The sequence below is a fragment of the Charadrius vociferus genome, unplaced genomic scaffold (genome assembly GCF_000708025.1).
Source record: "Charadrius vociferus isolate BGI_N301 unplaced genomic scaffold, ASM70802v2 scaffold183, whole genome shotgun sequence".
NCBI lineage: Eukaryota > Metazoa > Chordata > Aves > Charadriiformes > Charadriidae > Charadrius > Charadrius vociferus.
The window spans coordinates 2,050,442-2,070,230 of record NW_009648250.1 but is presented as its reverse complement, the minus strand read 5'-3'; the positions used below and the strand labels follow the sequence as shown (position 1 = coordinate 2,070,230).

Below are 19,789 nucleotides of genomic sequence, written 5' to 3'. Positions count from 1 at the left end.
CTCAGTGTTTCTGCAGGTAAGGTCATGTTGTGAAAAGCTACAGTAGAGCCATACTAATAACTATACCTGTTCAGCGTCGAGCCATTACAGACGTTTGGACACCGCTATGAGATAGACAGATTAGATTGAACTTAATGCTGTAACAGCTCATCGAATTTTGGGTTCTCTGAACACATAGACTGGAGCCACCAAAGTTCAGAACCATTTTGCTTAATATTATTTGATACCCAAATTAAGCAGTGCTTGCAACATATTAAAATAGTCAATATTTTAAGTGTAAACTGTCATTTGATGGGATTTCTGTTGCCAGCATCCTGACAACTCTATTTAAAAAGCCCCAAATTGTTCTTCCCTTGATTTATATGACTGAATACCAACGTTTGCAATATGAGCGCAGTCTCCAATATATGCATGCCCTTTGCGCCCTCATCTAGCTAAAGAAATAAGCCAGTATCAAAAGTTATCCAGGCACCAGCCATTCTGGCCATTAATGCAAACATATGAGCAATGTCTAAATCAAACTCTCTGACGTATACCAGTACTGCTACCCTGCACTGCTGCTTGGGAAGGTCAGTGGAATCAAGTATTCTGTCTTCCATTAGGAGGACACTATTATCATTAATAGAACACTTCTTACTCAGAGCTGGTTTTATTTGTTTTATGTTGGATGGTTGGACTCAATGATCTTAAAGGTCTCTTCCAACGGAAATGATTCTGATTCTATCTGTAGCATATAAGTGTAGAATAAGAGAACAGAAGGATATGGGAAGAAGTCTACAAGCTCTAGGCCTTTCAGGTAGTTCAGCTATAAAGGAAAGAGGTGGGTACGTATTTGTTCTGCCTTTTTTTTTTTTTTTTTTGGCACTTTCTCCTGCCACCTAGCTTCAGACACCTAGCATAAGGCAATTGCCCTAAGTTGTCCCTACAGGCAATGGACAGAGATAAGCTTCTCTTGAGGGCTCACTTAAGACCTGAATAGTTGTTTTGACATGCCTTTTTCTCTCTACTGATGGAAAGGTAGGATATAGGTAGACCAAGCAGGTGTTTAATTTACATGGTCCAGTTACATTCCTAAAGGTGGTTGAGGGAATATTTTCATGCAGACATATGCACTCTTTGGATAGATGTATGGACTATGTGATGCAACTTCACTGATGGTAGCAAAAGTAAAGCAGTGAAAAGATGGCTCAAAAAAGCCATAGTTAGCTTTTTACAGATAGTATTTCTTGTTATTTAATACTGGATCTGTGTACTACCAGATCACCTGACAGTACAATTTTGATCTGGGTTGGGTATGAGCACACAGCTGTAAGTCTCCAGGACAGAACAAACCAATGTTGATGCTGAGCTTATGCTAGCTGTATGCTGGTTGAACCAATGGTATTTTACCCAGTATAGATAAAGTAAAAATTGTGTGAATAGATTATATCAGACCTACAATAAAGTTTGCAAAAAAGTGATTTCCATTTTCAGCCAATCTGAACTGAGTAAATTTGTATTAAGTACTTTGTGCATTATAGTTACATTAAGATGCCATGGACTATTCAATCATGGGTTATGTTGCTTCTGTGTGTCAACAGTGAAGATTATTTTAAAATGCAGCCTGAAAAAAAAAAAAACTAGGACTGTGAAGGAAAACTGTTCTTAAATCCTAGAAGTGACCTGTTAAAGGAAAAAAATCTGTTATTTGTAGTGCATTTGAATATAATATCAATATACGACGCAAACATGTATCTATTACTTAATGTTCAGTTAACAAGCAATGACTGGGGCTGCTTGTATGTTCAAGATTTATTTTCCTCCACACTCTTGTTCTCTGCATATTAAACTTCTGAATCAGGCTCTGTCTGTAAAAGATTCCTTGGCAGGCAGAGGAAGCAGGGACTCAACCAGTGATCCCTTGGGTGCCTTTCTCTGGCCCTATTTGAGGCATTCTGTTACAACTGCAAATTAGTTAATTGCAAACACAATCTTTCCAAAGCCTTCTGACATTTACACTTAGACAGGCATGACTGGTAGACTCATTGAAAATTACTAAGCTTTCGAGATTGAGTATTGCAGATTGAGTTTTGCCCTGGTCTTTAAGTAAAGATAAAAGCTTGCACAATTTAATAAAGTTATAAAAATTAATCAGGTTAATATTTTGTCAAGTCTACAATGCGCAATGGAGTGTGATGCAGGGATTTGCAAGCCAACACTTGGCCAAGCTCATGTATCTGCACAGCAGCACTGTACAGAGAAGACCTGCCACCTTGCTGCCATGTCAGTGCCTCAGCCAAAACTGCTGAACGTCTCAGGCAGGCTTTGCAGGCTCCAAGTAGCCTTACACTGCTATGCTTGGTACTGGAACTGGCATAGTTGGCACAGTGCTCCTTCTCGTTGGAAAGGCATACTCTCATCCAGCCCAAAGGGTGGTGCTGAGACATCAGAAATGTTTGTCTTTCCTGGATGTAAGGTGTGAGATAATTGAATTAATGAAGGAGAAATTATCAAGAAAGATAATCTACTAAAGGTTGGAGGCTGTTAAAAACCTGTTCCTCTCAGCACAAAACCCACACTTAACTCTATGTCCACAAGGCTTTTCTTTTTCCTACTCCCTCATATTTCATCTACTGAAATGCTAGTGTGCCATCAAGAAAAGATAACTGTGGAGGGAAATTGCAGTCTTACCTTTGATTAATTCTTTTCCTGTACCCACTACCTTTGTTAATGTAATGGGTCTGCATTCATCCACTTCTTAAAATAAATAGAATTATGGTTGTAATCCAATTGCAGAAATTAGTCATATTTTTGGAAAATTTGAAGAAGCCAATGAAGCAATGAAAGGAATAAAAAAAAAAACCCCACCATATTAGGTGCAACTGATATATGTTATTCTCATGTTTTACAATTTTACAAAGGAAATAATTAGCACTTTCCTTACATTAGCATGGAGTTCAAGGCAGAAGCAAGGTTAATCACAGGGTGCTGTAAGGTTTGTAATTTGGCATCTTAAAACATTTCAGGGCTGTGCAAAACAAGCAGGATTTTCTTTCATTTTGCAAGTCTAGGTAAGCAAACCCAGGCCAGTAAAACATGTATCAGAAAATGGCCAGCATTTTGAGATGTGTCTTATTTGGTAGGAAAATGTTACATGCTTACTTTTCTGTAATGCCTGTTGGGCCATCTTGTGTCACAAGCTACTTGAGATGAGGCTATGTCAGGATGGCATTTGTAGCTAAAAAGCAAATGAGCTAATAATGAGGTCAGTGATACTAGTGTTTCATTTTAAGAAGTTTCTTATGTATGTTACAGGAGAATTTGAGACTTTGTTCTACTTTCATAGGAATGGAGTTGGACCAACTTCTAGTTCTGGGGACTATATCTCTGGAATACAATAAAACTGACTAATGAAAAGTCTTACATAATATATATGCGCATATTAAAGCCTTCTGTTGCAAAACAGATCATCTACCATTCTTTACAGAGAATTTCAAGAAGGAAATTTATGACTTTTTATTATTATGGCAAAGATGTTCCTGGTAGCCCACAAATATTTAAGTCTGCTGTGCAAATACATGAAATGGCAATAAAGACAAAGGAAGCCCACAAAGCAGAAGAACTGTAATTGTTAACCTTTCCTCCTGCTTTCTTCAGGGTATTCTAGAGCGCCTAGATGGTGGAGAAATTGTGATTGGAGATGGAGGATTTGTCTTTGCTCTTGAAAAGAGGGGATATGTAAAAGCTGGGCCTTGGACTCCTGAAGCAACGGTGGAACACCCAGAAGCAGGTCAGTTTTACTGGGAAATGGTAATCCTGTAGTGAATGTAAACATGGTTGGCTAAATAATAAATATATAGGAACTTGTAGTAGGTTTTCAAATAGAAGTGTTCCTTGACACTGTAAAATTACACTGTTAAGAACAGCCTAAGAATCTATAGACCAATGCTCATCTTACCCCTTTTTGTTGTTCTAACATTGGCCAAAAGCTGTTGGCTGGGTAAGAATGTGAGTACTGCAAACATACAGTGATACCTCTCCAGAATGCTCTCCCAGTCTTTAATAATTTGCAGCCCAGGGGCTTTTTGGCCAGATGTGGTATCTTTGTATTTAATAATATTCAGTGATTTCTCTCTCATGGATTTGTCCAATCTGTCCTTGAGCTGACATAAGGCGTACAATTTAAAAAATCTTGTGAAAAAGAATTCTGCAGTTAACTATTTGTTTTGTTGCGTTCTGGTCATTCTATGATTTATGTTGTTATAAATTAATATAGTTTGTTTATTAATTCTCTCAGGAAAATAGCAGTTTTTAATAAAGAATGGAATTGGAGTATTTAATGTATCTGGGTCCACTGTGAAATGGGGAATGATAAACTTCATAAGAACCTGAGAATTGCAATAAACATTTAGTGGAGTAACTCTCTTAAAGTGGATGGAGACAAAAAGAGCACTCATTGCATGCCTTCCAGCATAAAGATTATAGTGTTTAGCATAAATAGTGCAAAAGCAGATGCTATTACCTAATTACATATGCTTCATTACAAGAAAGCATTTCCTCCAGTAATGTGATGTGCAGTTAATCCCACAAGCTAATTCAGAATATCCTGGGGAAAAAAAGTTATTTGTTCTAGTGTTTGCCCTTCCAAAATAGTCTGTTTTCCTCTATACAGAGGAAGAAAGAAGAGGAGGGGAAGAAGGAGAGAGTTCTTAGCCTTCTGTATTCCATTGCTTTGTACACATTGCCTATTTATTCATCCTGATCCTTCTCAGCCTTCGAGTGTCACTTTATGTGTAGTATGCCTAAGTTAGGGTCACAGACAGCCTTAGATAATGCAGAGCTCCAGCAAAGGTTTAAAGGGTGATGACCTAATTTGCTGACTCTCATCTCCCAAAACGACATCTCATCACCTCTCTCTGTTTCTCTCCACCTCTACCTTTGACTGCCCCTACACATTCTATCTTAAAAATCATAGCACTTATCCCATGCTCTTTATTTCCCCTTTGCTTACTTATTTTGCATCTCAAAAGCCCTTGACCCTCTCCGCAAGTCCTTTCAGGAAGTGTAAGTCTCAGTCCGTGGGAAATGTAAGACATTGCCTTACAGGCTGATGGCTTAAACTGGCTAAATTGGCACACAAATTTGCTTTAAATAAGTGATCAGTAGTCATAGGTGAGAATCCACCCTTCAGAGAATTGCTACTGATTTGCTAAAACATATCGCTCATGTACGTAACATAGTTATAACATTTTTATAAGCCTCTTATAGGCTATTTATAAATACACCCTTCCCTGGAAAGGTGTTCATTTCTTTTTGTGCAGTGTGCTGCCTCCCCTCCAGTATTGCTTTTTTTTTCCTGCATGCTCAAAGGTCATGTTACTTTGAAAGCAGGTGTAAAGAACAGAAGGAGCAACTGGCTGAGCCAGCTGGTGTAAAAAGCATACAACCGCCAGACCTTCTTGTCTTTGTAAGGAAGGAGGGGAAAAGGAGGGTGGTTCTGAGAATGCACCAAGGAAGGAACGGGAGGGTGGGTGGGTTCAAGGCCATTATCTCCATTACAAGAGAGGAAAAGTTTTGCCAGACTGACAAATTTAGAAATGAGATCTAAATATTTTTTCTAAGGCAGATCAGGTATTGCTCTGTTGTGAGAAATATGCATAGGCACTTACTGCCCCCATCTCCTGTTAGCTTAAGTCTGTGTCTTCTGTGAAATGTCCAACTTATGGCAGATTGAAATGAAAACTCAGTGTTATACATCTGACTCCTAAAATACATCAAATTATTAATAACTGTTTAGCCTTATGTGGCTGTTATCCCCATTTCTCAAATGCTGGAGGAAAACATAACTTCAGTAACATGCTGGAAGTCACAAGAAGTAAATTACAGAGTAATTTGGGTTTTTGATAGTGCAGACTGCTGTGGGCTTGGTAATAGTGTATTCTACTGGTAAAAATTATTTGCTGGGGTGGAATGAGATTCAAGCTGATACTTATAACACTTATTCTTTCCATCAAAATGTAGACGCATTCAAGAGTCTCCTGTTCACATACATGATAGTTTGGGATATGACGTTCCTTAATCATATGTGTTAGGTTATATTTCATTTGTCTACCTCTGTCACCATCGTTATTCGCACAAATCCCAGGCATTCTTCTAGGAATGCAAGAACCACATTTAAAGAGCACTAACGATGGGGGTAAACAAATCTGGTTTATTATGGATATGTCATAGAGAATTTCTGAAAGAAATTGTAGATTCTTTTTTCCTTTTCACATTTCCTGATTAGTTTTCATCAATGATTTCTCATGGGACAGACTAGAAAAACAAACTACAGAACACTGGAAATATACAGACACAGTCCTTTTAGTTGGGATCAGTAGCCTATTTTAATGCTGTAGGAAAAAGAGTACTCCCTGCACTAGGAATATTTGACCCTGTGTAAAGGTTCTAAGACTGAAATTTGATCCTGGTAGTTCAAGCAGATTCCAGGGACTGTTTGAACTGTAGCTCTGCTATCATCTATGTTCCCGGGTAGGTCTTTGTGACTGCTGGGAAAAGAAGCATTGTGTTAAATCGCAGTGTGGTTACCCAAGGCTGTAATTAGAAATGAAATACTGTACTAGCAGAGAAAAGCAAGGGACACTACACTGTTCCTTCAATGAAAGCAGACGTGCTTGCGTGTATGCAGATTGACTTAGCAACTCAAACTGCTGTTTGAGCTTTTCTGGCATAGAAGGCTCCGTTTATTGCATCTGAAGGGAGTGATTTTATTCTCATGACACATTAGCACATTTCCTTAATGACAGAGATTTTCTGTAGACAATGAGGTACGATAAACCAGGACTTCAGGAAAACTTTTCCAAACATCTGCCACAGAAACTGCAATGTTCTTGTGTCTGTGTATGGTATTTAGGCAATGAATTATTCCTGTATTTGCTATAAGCTGTTGAGCATTTTAACTCTGTTTTACATAATTGGTAGTGTTCTAGAAATTACTGTTGTTCTGTGGGTATACATACAAAATCAATTGACAACTCCTGTTCTGTTCCTGCTGTGGTGATTGCAGTGTAATGCTTGCAGCGATGAAGGCAGAACTGCCATTACAAAGCCTGCTCGCAAAGTCCAAAGTAGGCAATTTGACCATTAAAGTAATGTCAATACTTCGTTCAAAAGAAGTGTTAGATCTGTAGTAAAATCATCATGTGCTGACTTATGGGAAGAATTAAGTCTGTGTTGCGTGTCACTTTTCTGGAGCAACAAATCATCTTCTAAATAAGGGTGTATTTAGCAAAGTAGAGCTTTGGTTTTGGCTGAATAGACTCAGCTAGAGTTTTGTAGGGGAAAAAACTAGAAAACACGAAATAGAGGAGGTAATGGAACACTGTATTCTTCCATATAAGTATCATCTTGTCCCTTAATTTATTGCCATGATACTTTCTTCTGTTTTCTTCTTCATAGTCTAGAAGCTAAGAAAATACAGCTTTTTCATTTGATGAGCTTTTTGTCTGGTATTACCTGTTATACTTTCATGTTCTTTTGTCAGATGTCTGCTTTCCCTTCCTAAACCTCTATGCAGTTCTATAAAATGAAATTGGGAGGTCTGAAGGACTGCAGAAAGTAAAAGATAGGCAAGGTGGCATGCAAAACTGAATCTACTGATAAACTAAATAATAGAAATCTTCAGTCATTCTTAGCAGACAATAACTAAGGAGATAGTTTTCTACCTCATGGTCTCAGAGTAAGAAGAAAGAAATTCTACACAGATAGGGGTACTGCTTCTACTCACTCATAATGGCCTTTCTAGTAAACACAGTATCACTTATTTTGCAGTAACATTACTTCAATAAACATTTAGTTTTGAGATAACAACAGTAATAACACACAAAACATCTCTTATTTGTCTCTTTTAATTCTTTGCAGTTCGTCAGCTTCACCGGGAGTTCCTCAGGGCTGGATCCAATGTTCTGCAGACATTCACCTTTTATGCCAGTGAGGACAAACTAGAGAACAGGGGCAATTACGTAGCTGAGAAAATAAGTGTGAGTAAAACTCTGTTTTGATGGAGATATGAAATATATGGATTAATTTCAAAAGGTTTAGCAAGAGATATTATTGAGCACATTCACAGTTTGTCATAACAGTTTTGGCTGTATTTGAGGACCAAAGAATGAGATGATGCAATTTCAGAGTTTGGAATAGCAAGAAAGACAAGGTTAAAGGACAAAAAAATAACAAAATGGGGCAAGGATGAAGAGAGGAAAGAGGATGCCCACATTGTATTTTTTGCATCTGAGGAGACTTGTTTACTGGAATTTTAAAACAAAAAGCATAGGGAGAACTAAACGCCCAGAGAGCAAAATCAGTGAAAAAAAGAAATGCTTTAACATCCAAAGAAACAAATCAGCTACAAAAATGGTGACGAATCCTAGAGAATAATGAGTGGGTAATGAGAACAGAATGTTTCTTACAGCCATGTCTTCAATAAAGTGACAACTAAAAAATCCATAGTATACACTGTGGTCAATATTCCCCTTCTCGTGTGTACGGGTAATCTATTACAGCAACAGAAGTACCATGTTGGCATTCTCTTAACCCCTACACAAAGGAGTTGTAGGATGTTGCATGTGTTCACTAGATGCAGGCCCCAGCTGCACTGGGACTTCTGGCACAAACATTTCTAGGTAGCTCCTTTGAGACTAGAAGGTTTGCCATTGATTGTTTTCACTTTGGTCCTATTGTCTAGTTCAACCCCTGCAAAGCAGAGAAGATTCTCCAGGGGGCAGGGAGGAAGGAATATCTTTGTATCTGTGAAGATACCCCAAGTCAGAAATTAGAACAATCTGGACCCTTGAGAAACACTTGAGGCTTAATTAAGAGGTCATCTCAAAATGTCATATGACCAAATTTATCTGAAATGCTGTACCTTTACATTAAATAGATGCAACATTGCAATGTCTGAATTGATAGCCGCAGGATCACAGGGCCTCTGGAACAAGCCATGCTGCAACTCTTGCTGCCACGCAAAATTATAAGAAGGGCTGGGAGAGCACCTGGTATTTGGAATGCACTGCCGCAAAGCTTTCAAGATTGATTAGCTGCCAGTTCTAGAAGCAGGTTCCTCCAGGCTTTGACTGGTTTGTGGCTCCACCTCCCGGTGTTCTCAAACATGTACCTGAGCACAAGTGCAAACGGAAGACAACAGCCTTAAAAGTCAGCTGGGTCTTTTGAGGCAGCCATGGAAAACTTCAGCCTATGTAGATTTTAAGTAGGCCATGGGCTGAAGAGAAACCTGCTCTAATCCATACTTGTTATCTATCCCAAAAAATGATTGTTTTCCCAAAATCTCTTTTTCCCAGCTTAACCTCTTTTTCACAAGCTGTTCTAGTTATCCTAATTTAGGTATAGAGGGGATGTGTCTTTCAGTCTAGGTGATTAATTAATCATATATAGTGATGTTTCCCTTGACTATTCTTAAATTGGTAACTTTAACATCAAATAATTAATGATATTTTTTAAAAGCCTTAAATAATGACTATTCTATCTTAAATTTTGAAAAATATCAAAATAATAAACCACATTTTTAAAAAAAGAAAAATTAATTGAAATTACTACATATTTTGTTTCCATCCACAAAATGTCAGAATAAAAGCATACACTTAAGTGTAACTAACTTATTTTCTAAGAGGCAAAGAAAATTCCACATCACACCAAATATTTGGTTTTTATAGACTATCTGTGTAAGGCGTATTAAAGGTAATATGTTTTTGTAGTATTTGATAATATGATAACTTAAAGGTGGCAAGAAATGTGTTTTCTAATGTTTATTATTTTTTTCAAAGATGCTGATCTTCCTAATCAATATTATTAAAAAATCCATTTAAACTATAAAAGAATATGAAAAAGCCATTATGGCTTTTGACTCTTTTTGTCCTTTTTTTTCTCCAAAATTACATGCATATCTCTGTCCAGGTAAAACTAACATAATCTATATTCATACAGTGCCAGAAAGTGAATGAAGCTGCTTGTGACATTGCAAGAGAAGTGGCTAATGAAGGTGATGCTTTAGTGGCTGGAGGCGTCAGTCAAACACCATCATACTTAAGCTGCAAGGATAAAGCAGAGGTTAAAGCAGCCTTTCGAAAGCAACTAGATGTCTTCATGAAGAAGAATGTGGACTTCCTAATTGCAGAGGTAAATCTCTAAAAAAAGTACATGCCTTCAGCTGGCACAGTGTTAACTTTAAGATGTCTGGTCTACTTTAGGGACTACAAGCATATATTGCTTCCTCCTTTAAAAATTTCTGTTATGCTTTTATTCCAGTAGTATCAGGTATTTTTCTAAAGGCGTAGGAGCATCTGCAAGCATTGTAGAATAAGACCTTGAAACCTAAATTTCTACCACAGTCAAGTCAAATTCCATACTGGTACAAAGAGGCAGATTAATGTGATCTTGACAAGTTCCTGTTTCCTCTCATACACTGTAAGCGGTCAGCCTAAGGTGACTTTTCTAGACGAAAACAGTTCTTTGGCGATAAATCCCCGATTAAACTCCTGTATGGGCATTTTTATTCTGAAACAAGTATAAGTATTTTTTATTTAATCTTACTTACTGACTTTTTAAAATCTTTTTTTTAACTGCGTGGTCAGTTAATTTGATGGAATTCTGTTAGTATAAATCAGAAAAGAATCAAGTTATTGCATTGCTGGTGAATTTGGGGTCTGGATTAATGTGTTTATGCTTCATCTCCAAGAAACAAAAGCAGACCAGTTTAAATTTCTTTCAGTATTTTGAACATGTTGAAGAGGCTGTCTGGGCAGTTGAAGTTCTAAAAGAATCTGGAAAGCCAGTTGCAGCTACAATGTGCATTGGTCCAGAAGGAGACATGCATGGTGTGCCCCCTGGACAATGTGCTGTCCAACTGGTAAAGGCTGGTAAGAATCTGTTTTAATATGTCCTTTAAAAGTATGGAACAAAGTCAAGTCCTTAAATATTGAGATAGATGGATGTGTATCTTAAGTAGGTAGCTTCCCAACTATATCCAATAAAAGTTTTGACTCTGTAGAAAAGTTTTTATACGTACTTTAATAGAGCAGTCTTGTAAAAAACATATGAAAGTGCAGCTATGAAATCCTTGTTAACCAGAATGGTATTGGGAGCAATAGCCACAGGCAGCTGATACTGAATAGAGCAAAATCCTAAACCTACTCAAATGTTGTTACAGAGCCAACCTCAAATTCTGGAAACATAAGCTGAATCCAAAGTCACCTTTGATTTTCTGCTCATGTTTTCAGAAATACATGGAGCACAGTTCAAACCCAGGATAAGAGACTAATAGGATGAAAAAATTAATCTTTTTGCCTATCAAAGGCTGTGTTTTCTACAGGACAAGGGCAGAAGAAATTAATCAGGGGTGTCATGGATGATGGTACGGGGATTTATTGTAGCTGTTCTGAACTACTCTTTTCCTTTGGAGTTAAAGTTGAAATCCAAAGGCAGAATAACCTGTGTTAGGAACCTGATAGCTATTTGCATATGTGGCTGTACATAATCAGTCTTCATTGATTAAGCAGTGATAAGAAATGCAACTGTGTGAGGGTGGGAGATGTGATTCATCATCAAAAAGGTAAAAAGGAGTGCAACTGAGGTGTCAATGGAATGATCAACCTCAGGAGAGTTCAGGCTGGCTCTAACCCAACTGCCTTGTTTTCATAATGCAGGTCTAAAGATGGACTTCTCTGCTTCTGGAGTGCTATGGCTAAGAACTTTCCACCTCCCACTTCCTGGGGAGATGTGACTTTACGTTATTTTCCTCCTCCTAGGTGCTTCTATTATTGGAGTGAACTGCCATTTTGATCCGGATACTTCCCTGGAAACTGTGAAACTGATGAAAGAAGGCTTGCAGGCTGCTAAACTGAAAGCCCACCTGATGGCCCAACCACTTGCTTTCCATACACCTGATTGTGGAAAGCAGGGTTTTATTGATCTTCCAGAATTTCCCTTTGGTAAGACAACGGTATCTTTTTTTTTTAATCTTTTTTTATTATTATTTTTATTGTCTGTTCCTTTTTTCCCTTAGCTTTTAGTAAAACTGAAGCTGCAAGGTGTCCTTCTGTACAATAGCATGAGTCCCAGTTATCCTGTCTGGGATTTTCCATAGAGGGATTGCAATGTAATATTGGATTAAAGATCAACCACATAGTGAGAGTACTTCAGTAGTATGGCAGCATGTGACTGAAAGTGAAATTATGATGAAAACTGTTAAAATTCCACAACCTAAACGGTTAAAAAATGTAGTTCTCCCTCGTGCTATAGAATCTTGTTCAGGACAGCTATAAACAGTCCAAAGAAATTAACAAGAGCAAAGATACTACAAAAAACCCCAGACTTAAATGCTTTTGCATTGGAGCTCCCCAGCGTTCTGGTTGTGACATCTGTCTGACAAACCCTATAATACTGACCTGCATATGGATTTAATGTACCATATATAAGCAGAACTGGATATAGGTGCATAATTATTGCACTCCTAGTGGTTCACTCTTGCAAGTGTAACTGTCTAATATGAGTGAGTTTAGAGAGAAACCAGAAGAGGGAATATGTTCTTTGATGTTGCTAACAAATGGATTAGCAGTTTGGAGATGGACTCATCACATGTATTCTCAGGAAAAACTCTACAAAGACTGAAAGATTCAGCCACTTTATGTGTATGTAAGGCTTGTGTATTTAGGGTTTATTTCCACCTGGGAGGTAGAATCCCTTCAAGATAAGAGGACAAAATCAGCCTAAACATTTAAAATTGATTAGAAAAATGCTTTCATTTTCGGATATCATACACTCTTCTTTTCAAGATCAGACTATAAAATAAGGTATTAAAACATTTGAAACTTGAATTTGTAGCAAAAATATTGAGAGATTGATGTGATTTTCAAGAAGAATATTTTTTTACATTCTCTCTTTATGTTCTTTACATAAATGAAGGAAAGAGAATAAATCATGAGCCTGAAGCATTCATTAAATGATAATAATATGTCTGAGTTCTGAAAATATTCTGGGATGTTTAAAAGTGTTAGGAACTAATTTATCCTATTCATTCCTTCATATAACTCCTCTGTTTGCAAGCGAAAAAAGAACAGATGCTGTAAGTAATCAAGTGAATTGAAGGATTAATTCTTTGGTTTGTTATGGTTCTTGGCTTGTATGTTATAAGCAATCTGTATGAGATCTCAGCTTTCAGAAATCTCATGAGTCAGGCTGGGATACTTTCTACTATATCAGGTCGCTCAAAGCCCCATCCAACCTGGCCTTGAACACGTCCAGGGATGGGGCATCCACAGCTTCTCTGGGCAACCTGTTTCAGTGTCTCACCACCCTGACAGTAAATAATTTCTTCCTAATATCTAATCTAAATCTACCCTCTTCCAGTTTAAAACTGTTATGCCTCGTCCTATCACTACAGTACCTGATAAAGAGTCCCTCCCCATCTTTTCTGTAGGCCTCCTTCAAGTACTGTAAGGCTGCTATTAGGTCTCCCCGGAGCCGCTTTCTCTTCTCCAGGCTGAACAACCCCAACTCTCTCAGCCTGTCTTCATAGGAGAGGTACTCCAGCGCCCTGGTCATCTTTGTGGCCCTCCTCTGAACCCGCTCTAACAGGTCCATGTCTTTCCTGTGCCGAGGGCTCTAGAATTGGATGCAGTACTCCAGGTGGGGTCTCATGAGAGCAGGGTAGAGGGGCAGAATCACCTCCCTTGACCTGCTGGCCATGCTTCTTTTGATGCAGCACAAGACGCAATTGGCTTTCTGGGCTGCAGGTGCAAATTGCTGGCTCATATTTAGCTTTTCATCCACCAATACCCCTCACATCCTTCCCTGCAGGGCTGCTCTCAAGCCATTCATCCCCCAGCCTGTATCCATGTTTGGGATTGCCCTGACCTTGCATTTGGCCTTGTTGAACTTCATCAGGTTCACAAGGGCCCACCTCTCAAGCCTGTCAAGGTCCTTCTGGATGGCACACCATCCCTCTAGAGTATCAACCACACTACTCAGCTTGGTTCATCTGCAAACTTGCTGAGGGTGCACTCAGTCCCACTGTCCATGTCACCAACAAAGATGTTAAATATTACTGGTCCCAATATGGACCCCTGAGGGACACCACTTGTCACTGGTCTCCACCCAGACATTGAGCTATTGACTGCAGTTCTTTGAGTGTGACCATCCAGCCAATTCCTTATCCACAGAGTGCTCCAGCTGTCAAATCCATGACTCTTCGTTTTATAAATAAGGATGTTATGCACGTCTGTATCAGATGCTTTGCACAAGTCCAAGTAGATGACATAAGTCACTCTTCCCTTATCCACCAATGTTGTAACCCCATTGCAGGAGGCCACCAAATTTGTCAGGCACAATTTGCCCTTAGTGAAGCCATGTTGACTGTCACCAATCACCTCTTTATTTTCCATGTGCCTTAGCGTAGTTTCCAGAGGAAATGTTCCATGATCTCTCCAGGCACTGAGGTGAGACTGATTGGCCTGTAGTTCTCTGGGTCTTCGTTTTCTCCCTTTTTTAAAAATGGGTGTTACATTTCCCCTTTTCCAGTCACTGGGAACTTTACGGGTCTGCCACGACTTTTCAAATATGATGGATGGTGGCTTAGCAACTTTATCTGTGAGTTCCCTCAGAACTCTCGGATGCATCTCATCAGGTCCCATGGATTGTGGCAGGGTGGGTGATGGAAAAGACAGGGAAACACTCTATACTGTTCCCCTGGAGTTTAGTTGCTTATACAGGTATAAATTGAGTGCAAGATGCCACATTCTTACTGTTGATCATTTTGTATCAATTTTGCTGTAGCTTTTCAATGACATAGGAGACACAAGGAAATAATGAATTTGTGCCTCTGATGCTTTCTCTCACATCTGCAGGACTGTACACCAGCTTACTTTTATTTAAACAGCTTTCTAAAATAGATTAATCTGGTTTTTGTTCTGATACTAGACCATCTACTTTTCCTTTGTCCAGTCTTTCCGTCTGAGACCAATAATTTTCTCATTAAGAACATTTCATTTTTTTCCTTCTGCTTTTTATTTTCTGAACCTGTCTTTTAACTACCCATTAAGAACTTAGAGTAGATCTGCTTTATATCACCTTCTTGCATGTTAGGTGTTTTTGGGAAAAGACATAGGGAGAAGAATCCTACCTCTCTGCTGTGTTGCTGGAGCCTTGCTACCTCACCACAGCTTCTTTGCCCAGCAGAGTGTTCAGTGCACAGACGTCATGCTGCACTCACCTGATAACTGTGCTGGTTCATCTCCTGCATATGTGCATAAAGTGGGAGAATTTTTATTCCTTTAATCCTGTATTTTTATTCCTTAAAGTTTATTCTTCAGTCCCTGGTCTTTTCTTTCAGTTCTGCTACTCTTGTGCCTCCTTCCCTTTGAGGTGTTCTTTTCCTTGTTCTTTTCACTTTCTGTTCCTTTCCTTCCACAGGTTCTTTCTCTCACCTCTGTTATCCCTTCACTCTGCTCACCACAACCTGCAACAGGGAGAAGGGTTCAAAATAAAGGTTGGATCATAACTTGTCTACACACAGAACTTTCCACAAGGAATGAAGTTGTTGGAGGCAGCAAGCTGCTCAGGGCTGGGATTTTAACTAGATAAGGGATGGGCTAAGAAATAGTTACAGATCCCAGCTGTCAGTGAAACAACTGGCTGCCACTAGCTGATCATGGAAAAAAGTGTAGTAAGCATCCCTGAGGAAAAATGAGCCGTCTTATTCCTGTTGCAGGTAGGCTGATACCTTCTCCTTTTATAGATTAGAGCACTGTAATCAGATTTGCCAGATATTGTTTATCAGGAACTCTTTGGAAATGCAGATGTAAAATTGAAAGTACTCCAATACTCCAGCTAAGAACTCTGGCAGAATGGCAAGCATGTGACTTAGGGCTTGATCAAGTCTCAGAAGATATTAGGTGCTGTTTTGCAAGGCCAAAAAAGCTTACAAAAAGCATAGTTTACCAGAGGACAGCAGAATCTGAAAGGTAGACTTCTGAAAGTTTGCATCATTAATTCTAGCTCAGACAGTTCAAACCTGTACATCTACGTCTACAACCACTTTTGCAAACAGTATGCAAGTGTTTCAACAATGTGATTTCATACCAAAAATGTGCTGTAGTGGAAACTTAAGGTATTAAGGTCTTTGCAGGTCTGGAGCCAAGAATTGTAACCAGATGGGATATTCAAAAATATGCAAGAAAGGCCTATGACTTAGGAATTCGGTACATTGGAGGTTGCTGTGGATTTGAGCCATATCATGTCCGAGCAATAGCTGAGGAACTGGCTCCTGAAAGAGGATTTTTGCCACAAGCTTCTGAGAAACATGGTAGCTGGGGCGACAACCTCAGCATGCATACCAAACCCTGGGTCAGAGCAAGGTACGTATATCTGACGTGGAAAGCACACCAACATACTCATTGCAAAGGCTTATATTGGTATTATATTGCTTATATGCAGCAGGCTGGCTTAACTGATATGGAGGTCTAAGTAACACTGTAAACATTCCTTGTGTTAATAATTTTGAAGAACCTGGGAGCAGGAAAAGAGATGAAAGGGCATTAGGAGAGCTCCAGAAATTCTCATCCCTCTTTAAAATGAAGATTTGGTCTGAATTAATGTGAAAGTAATTCAGGAAAGTTATTAAAAACTCACAGACTACTGTAAAGCAGCTCCTAATGGTTTTCCTTTCAAGGATGAAAAGATACTTTTTAAGCATGTAGCATTTCATTGCATACTTTCATTCATACTTCTGTGTCTAAATATAAAGTCAGTCTGTGCAAGTTAGATGATGGTCATTTAAGGCACATTTCTTTAGTATTTTGAGATGCTGGAAAAAAACCCCCTTAATTTCTTTTTCTTTCTTTAGGGCAAGAAAAGAATACTGGGAGAATCTGAAGCCTGCTTCGGGCAGGCCATATTGTCCTTCAATGTCAAAGCCAGACGGCTGGGGAGTGACCAAAGGAGCCAGGGAGCTGATGCAACAGAAAGAAGCAACAACTGAACAACAGCTGAAGGAGCTCTTCCAGAAACAGAAGTTCTAATCCACTGCAGTTGTGTAAATGTTAGAATGATTTACCTATAGACCATCTCATGCTTTACAAGAAAATCTGTGAAATCAACCCTGTTGATTTATCAGTTAACATATAATGAAAGAGACAAAATGAAGAAAGAATGTGATTACAGATTAAATATGTCAAACTTGGATAATAAAATCATTCTCTGAACAAATAGTTTAGACAATACGCAGTCAGGATCAGGTTTGGATTCTCATAATAATAGAGCTTCTGTTAGCTAGGTGCCATTAATTGGATAGACATAGAAATATGTGGAAATTAATAATTGGCTCAAATTATCTGTGAAAATAAAAAAAGCTATCTATAATGCAGTATCAATGGACTTCCACTTGTGAAGTCTGTTTTCAATTGGGGATTACATAGAAGCTTCCTCAGACCTCAAGATTAGTTGAGGACTGCTTCAGGGACACACAAGCTGCCAGTGCTTCAGATACAGTTACCTATAGTTACTTTTTTTGACTTCAAGAGAATAAAAGTAAACTAGAAAATACTTCTTATAATTGGAATCAAAAGATAAGGAGAATAAGATCTTGCAGGAATTTCTTATATGCAGGAGAAAGGTCCAGAGAACTTTTAGGAAAGAAAAATGACAGGCAAATAACTGGTTTTGTCTCAGGGTACCATGTACACAAGATTTACTCCTCTGGAGACTAAAAGGCTTAAAAGATTATTCTGAAATTTAAAAAAAAAATAATCAAATAAATGAAAAGTAATATGATAGAATTGTATTGTATTATCTTCACACCTTAAAACATAAGAGTTCAAACAGAATAACATATCTCCAGTAAACAACTAATTTTCAAATTATCCGGCTGATTTCTGGATCTCTCGTTGAAAACACTTGGTTATCTCAAAATATCACTTAAGAACTGAAGCTTCCTAAAATATAGCTCCTGTATATAAGAGTACCAGAACATTCCATGATTATTTTTTTTTTAAGCTGACTGATTCACTCTAGAATCTTAGCTATAAGAAGACATGAAAAACCCTGTTAGGAAATAGATCAATCTGCCTAAATTGGATTGATCTCCACAAGCTCAATATGAGTGAACAGTGTGCTGCTGCAGCAAAGAAAGCCAACAGGATGCTGGGCTGCATCAACAAGGGCATCACCAGCAGAGATAAAGAAGTCATTATCCCACTCTACTCAGTGCTTGTCAGGCCACATCTGGAATGCTGTGTTCAGTTTTGGTCCCCACTACGCAAAAAAGATGTGGACAGGCTGGAGAGGGTCCAGAGAAGGGCCACAAAGGTGATCAAAGGACTGGGAAGACTGCCATGAGAGGAAAGGCTGAGAGAACTGTGTTTATTCAGCATTGAGAAAAGGAGGCTTAGGGAAGACTTTATCACAAGGTTCCAGTACTTAAAGGGTGGCTACAAAGAAGATGGAGACTCCCTTTTTACAAGGAGTCGCATGAAAGAGATCAGGGGTAACAGGTACAAATTACTCCTGGGGAGATTCCGATTGGACACAAACAAAAATCGGAGGAAAATTTTCCACAATGAAAACAATCAGCCATTGGAATAATCTCCCCAGGGAAGTGGTGGATTCCCCAACATTGGACGCTTTTAAGGTTCAGCTGGACAGGGTGCTGGGCCATCTTGTCTGGACTGTGCTTTTGCCAAGAAAAGTTGGACCAGGTGATCCCTGAGGCCCCTTCCAACCTGATACTCTATGATTCTATAAAGTTAAGAAAACCCATGGACATTTGTACACTGAATTTGTTAAGAAGAGTTTTCTTAGGAAGGGTATCACTACACTTGGAACCCATAAATGACACATTTCCATATTTTATTTTTGTGAAATACCACAGAACTTAGAGTTCTCTCTAGAATCTCATTCCCACACATTCTGCATTAAAGCCACTACCTTTCTGAAGTTATCATTCTCAAAGTTAGTGTTGAAAGGTTTTGTTGGACTACTTTTTATGTGTAAGCTTATTTCATTATTTCTATCCATGCTGATATTCTGCAGTTCAGGGAACATTTAAATATGAAACACTTCAATGGGAAACTTCAGGTATCTTTTTCAGACTGTTATTGGCAGATAGATTTTAGAAAAAGCCATCTGCCTCCACCAAGCTTATAACAGATTGAAATAATTACTAGCTGGTAATTTTGCCTTAAAGCCAAAAGTAGACAAATCAAAAAAGCAGATATTTTAAAATGTAGATTATTTGGAAGGCATCCATGTAAGTATATATGCACTACATTAAATTGCTTCCCTTCCTAAACCCTTCTGGACATTGCCCCTGCAGAAAGTGGAATAATGCAAAATCTGTAAAACAGAACAGCCAGATCATTGATCACCACCAAAATGCATGCAGCATTAAAGACACATGCATGATAAAGTGGCTTAAAATACAAGCTACAATTGATAAAGTGTTTTGAACAATGATTACCAGTTCAGGGACTTCCTGTGGCAAAGGATGCAGCTTGACCATCACGCTCTATAAAAGCAGCTGGACTGATTTTTTTTCAAACTGTCCAAACATACAAAAATTTGCATTGAAGTGAATGAGTTCACAACACAGAATATTGAAGAACTGTGGTATTTAAGAACATGCTCAAACATTATTTAAGCATTTGATTTTAAATACTCAGTTTAAAAAGGATTAATTTTAACAATGATCCAAGGGCTGGAGCACCTCTCTTATGAGGAGAGGCTGAGAGAGTTGGGGCTATTCAGG

The 19,789-nt window shown here is 38.5% G+C and overlaps 1 protein-coding gene across 1 annotated transcript; it reads left to right on the top strand.

Annotated features, from left to right (window-relative positions):
* The first annotated feature begins 2,164 nt into the window (after positions 1–2,164).
* LOC104285791 (betaine--homocysteine S-methyltransferase 1) lies at positions 2,165–17,253 on the top strand. The gene is made up of 8 exons (XM_009884294.1): positions 2,165–2,317; positions 3,637–3,769; positions 7,900–8,018; positions 9,979–10,170; positions 10,763–10,910; positions 11,799–11,981; positions 16,175–16,403; positions 16,892–17,253. The coding sequence occupies exons 1-8, from the start codon at positions 2,165–2,167 to the stop codon at positions 17,064–17,066; spliced, it is 1,332 nt and encodes a 443-aa protein (XP_009882596.1). The 3' UTR covers positions 17,067–17,253.
* Positions 17,254–19,789: the final 2,536 nt, after the last annotated feature.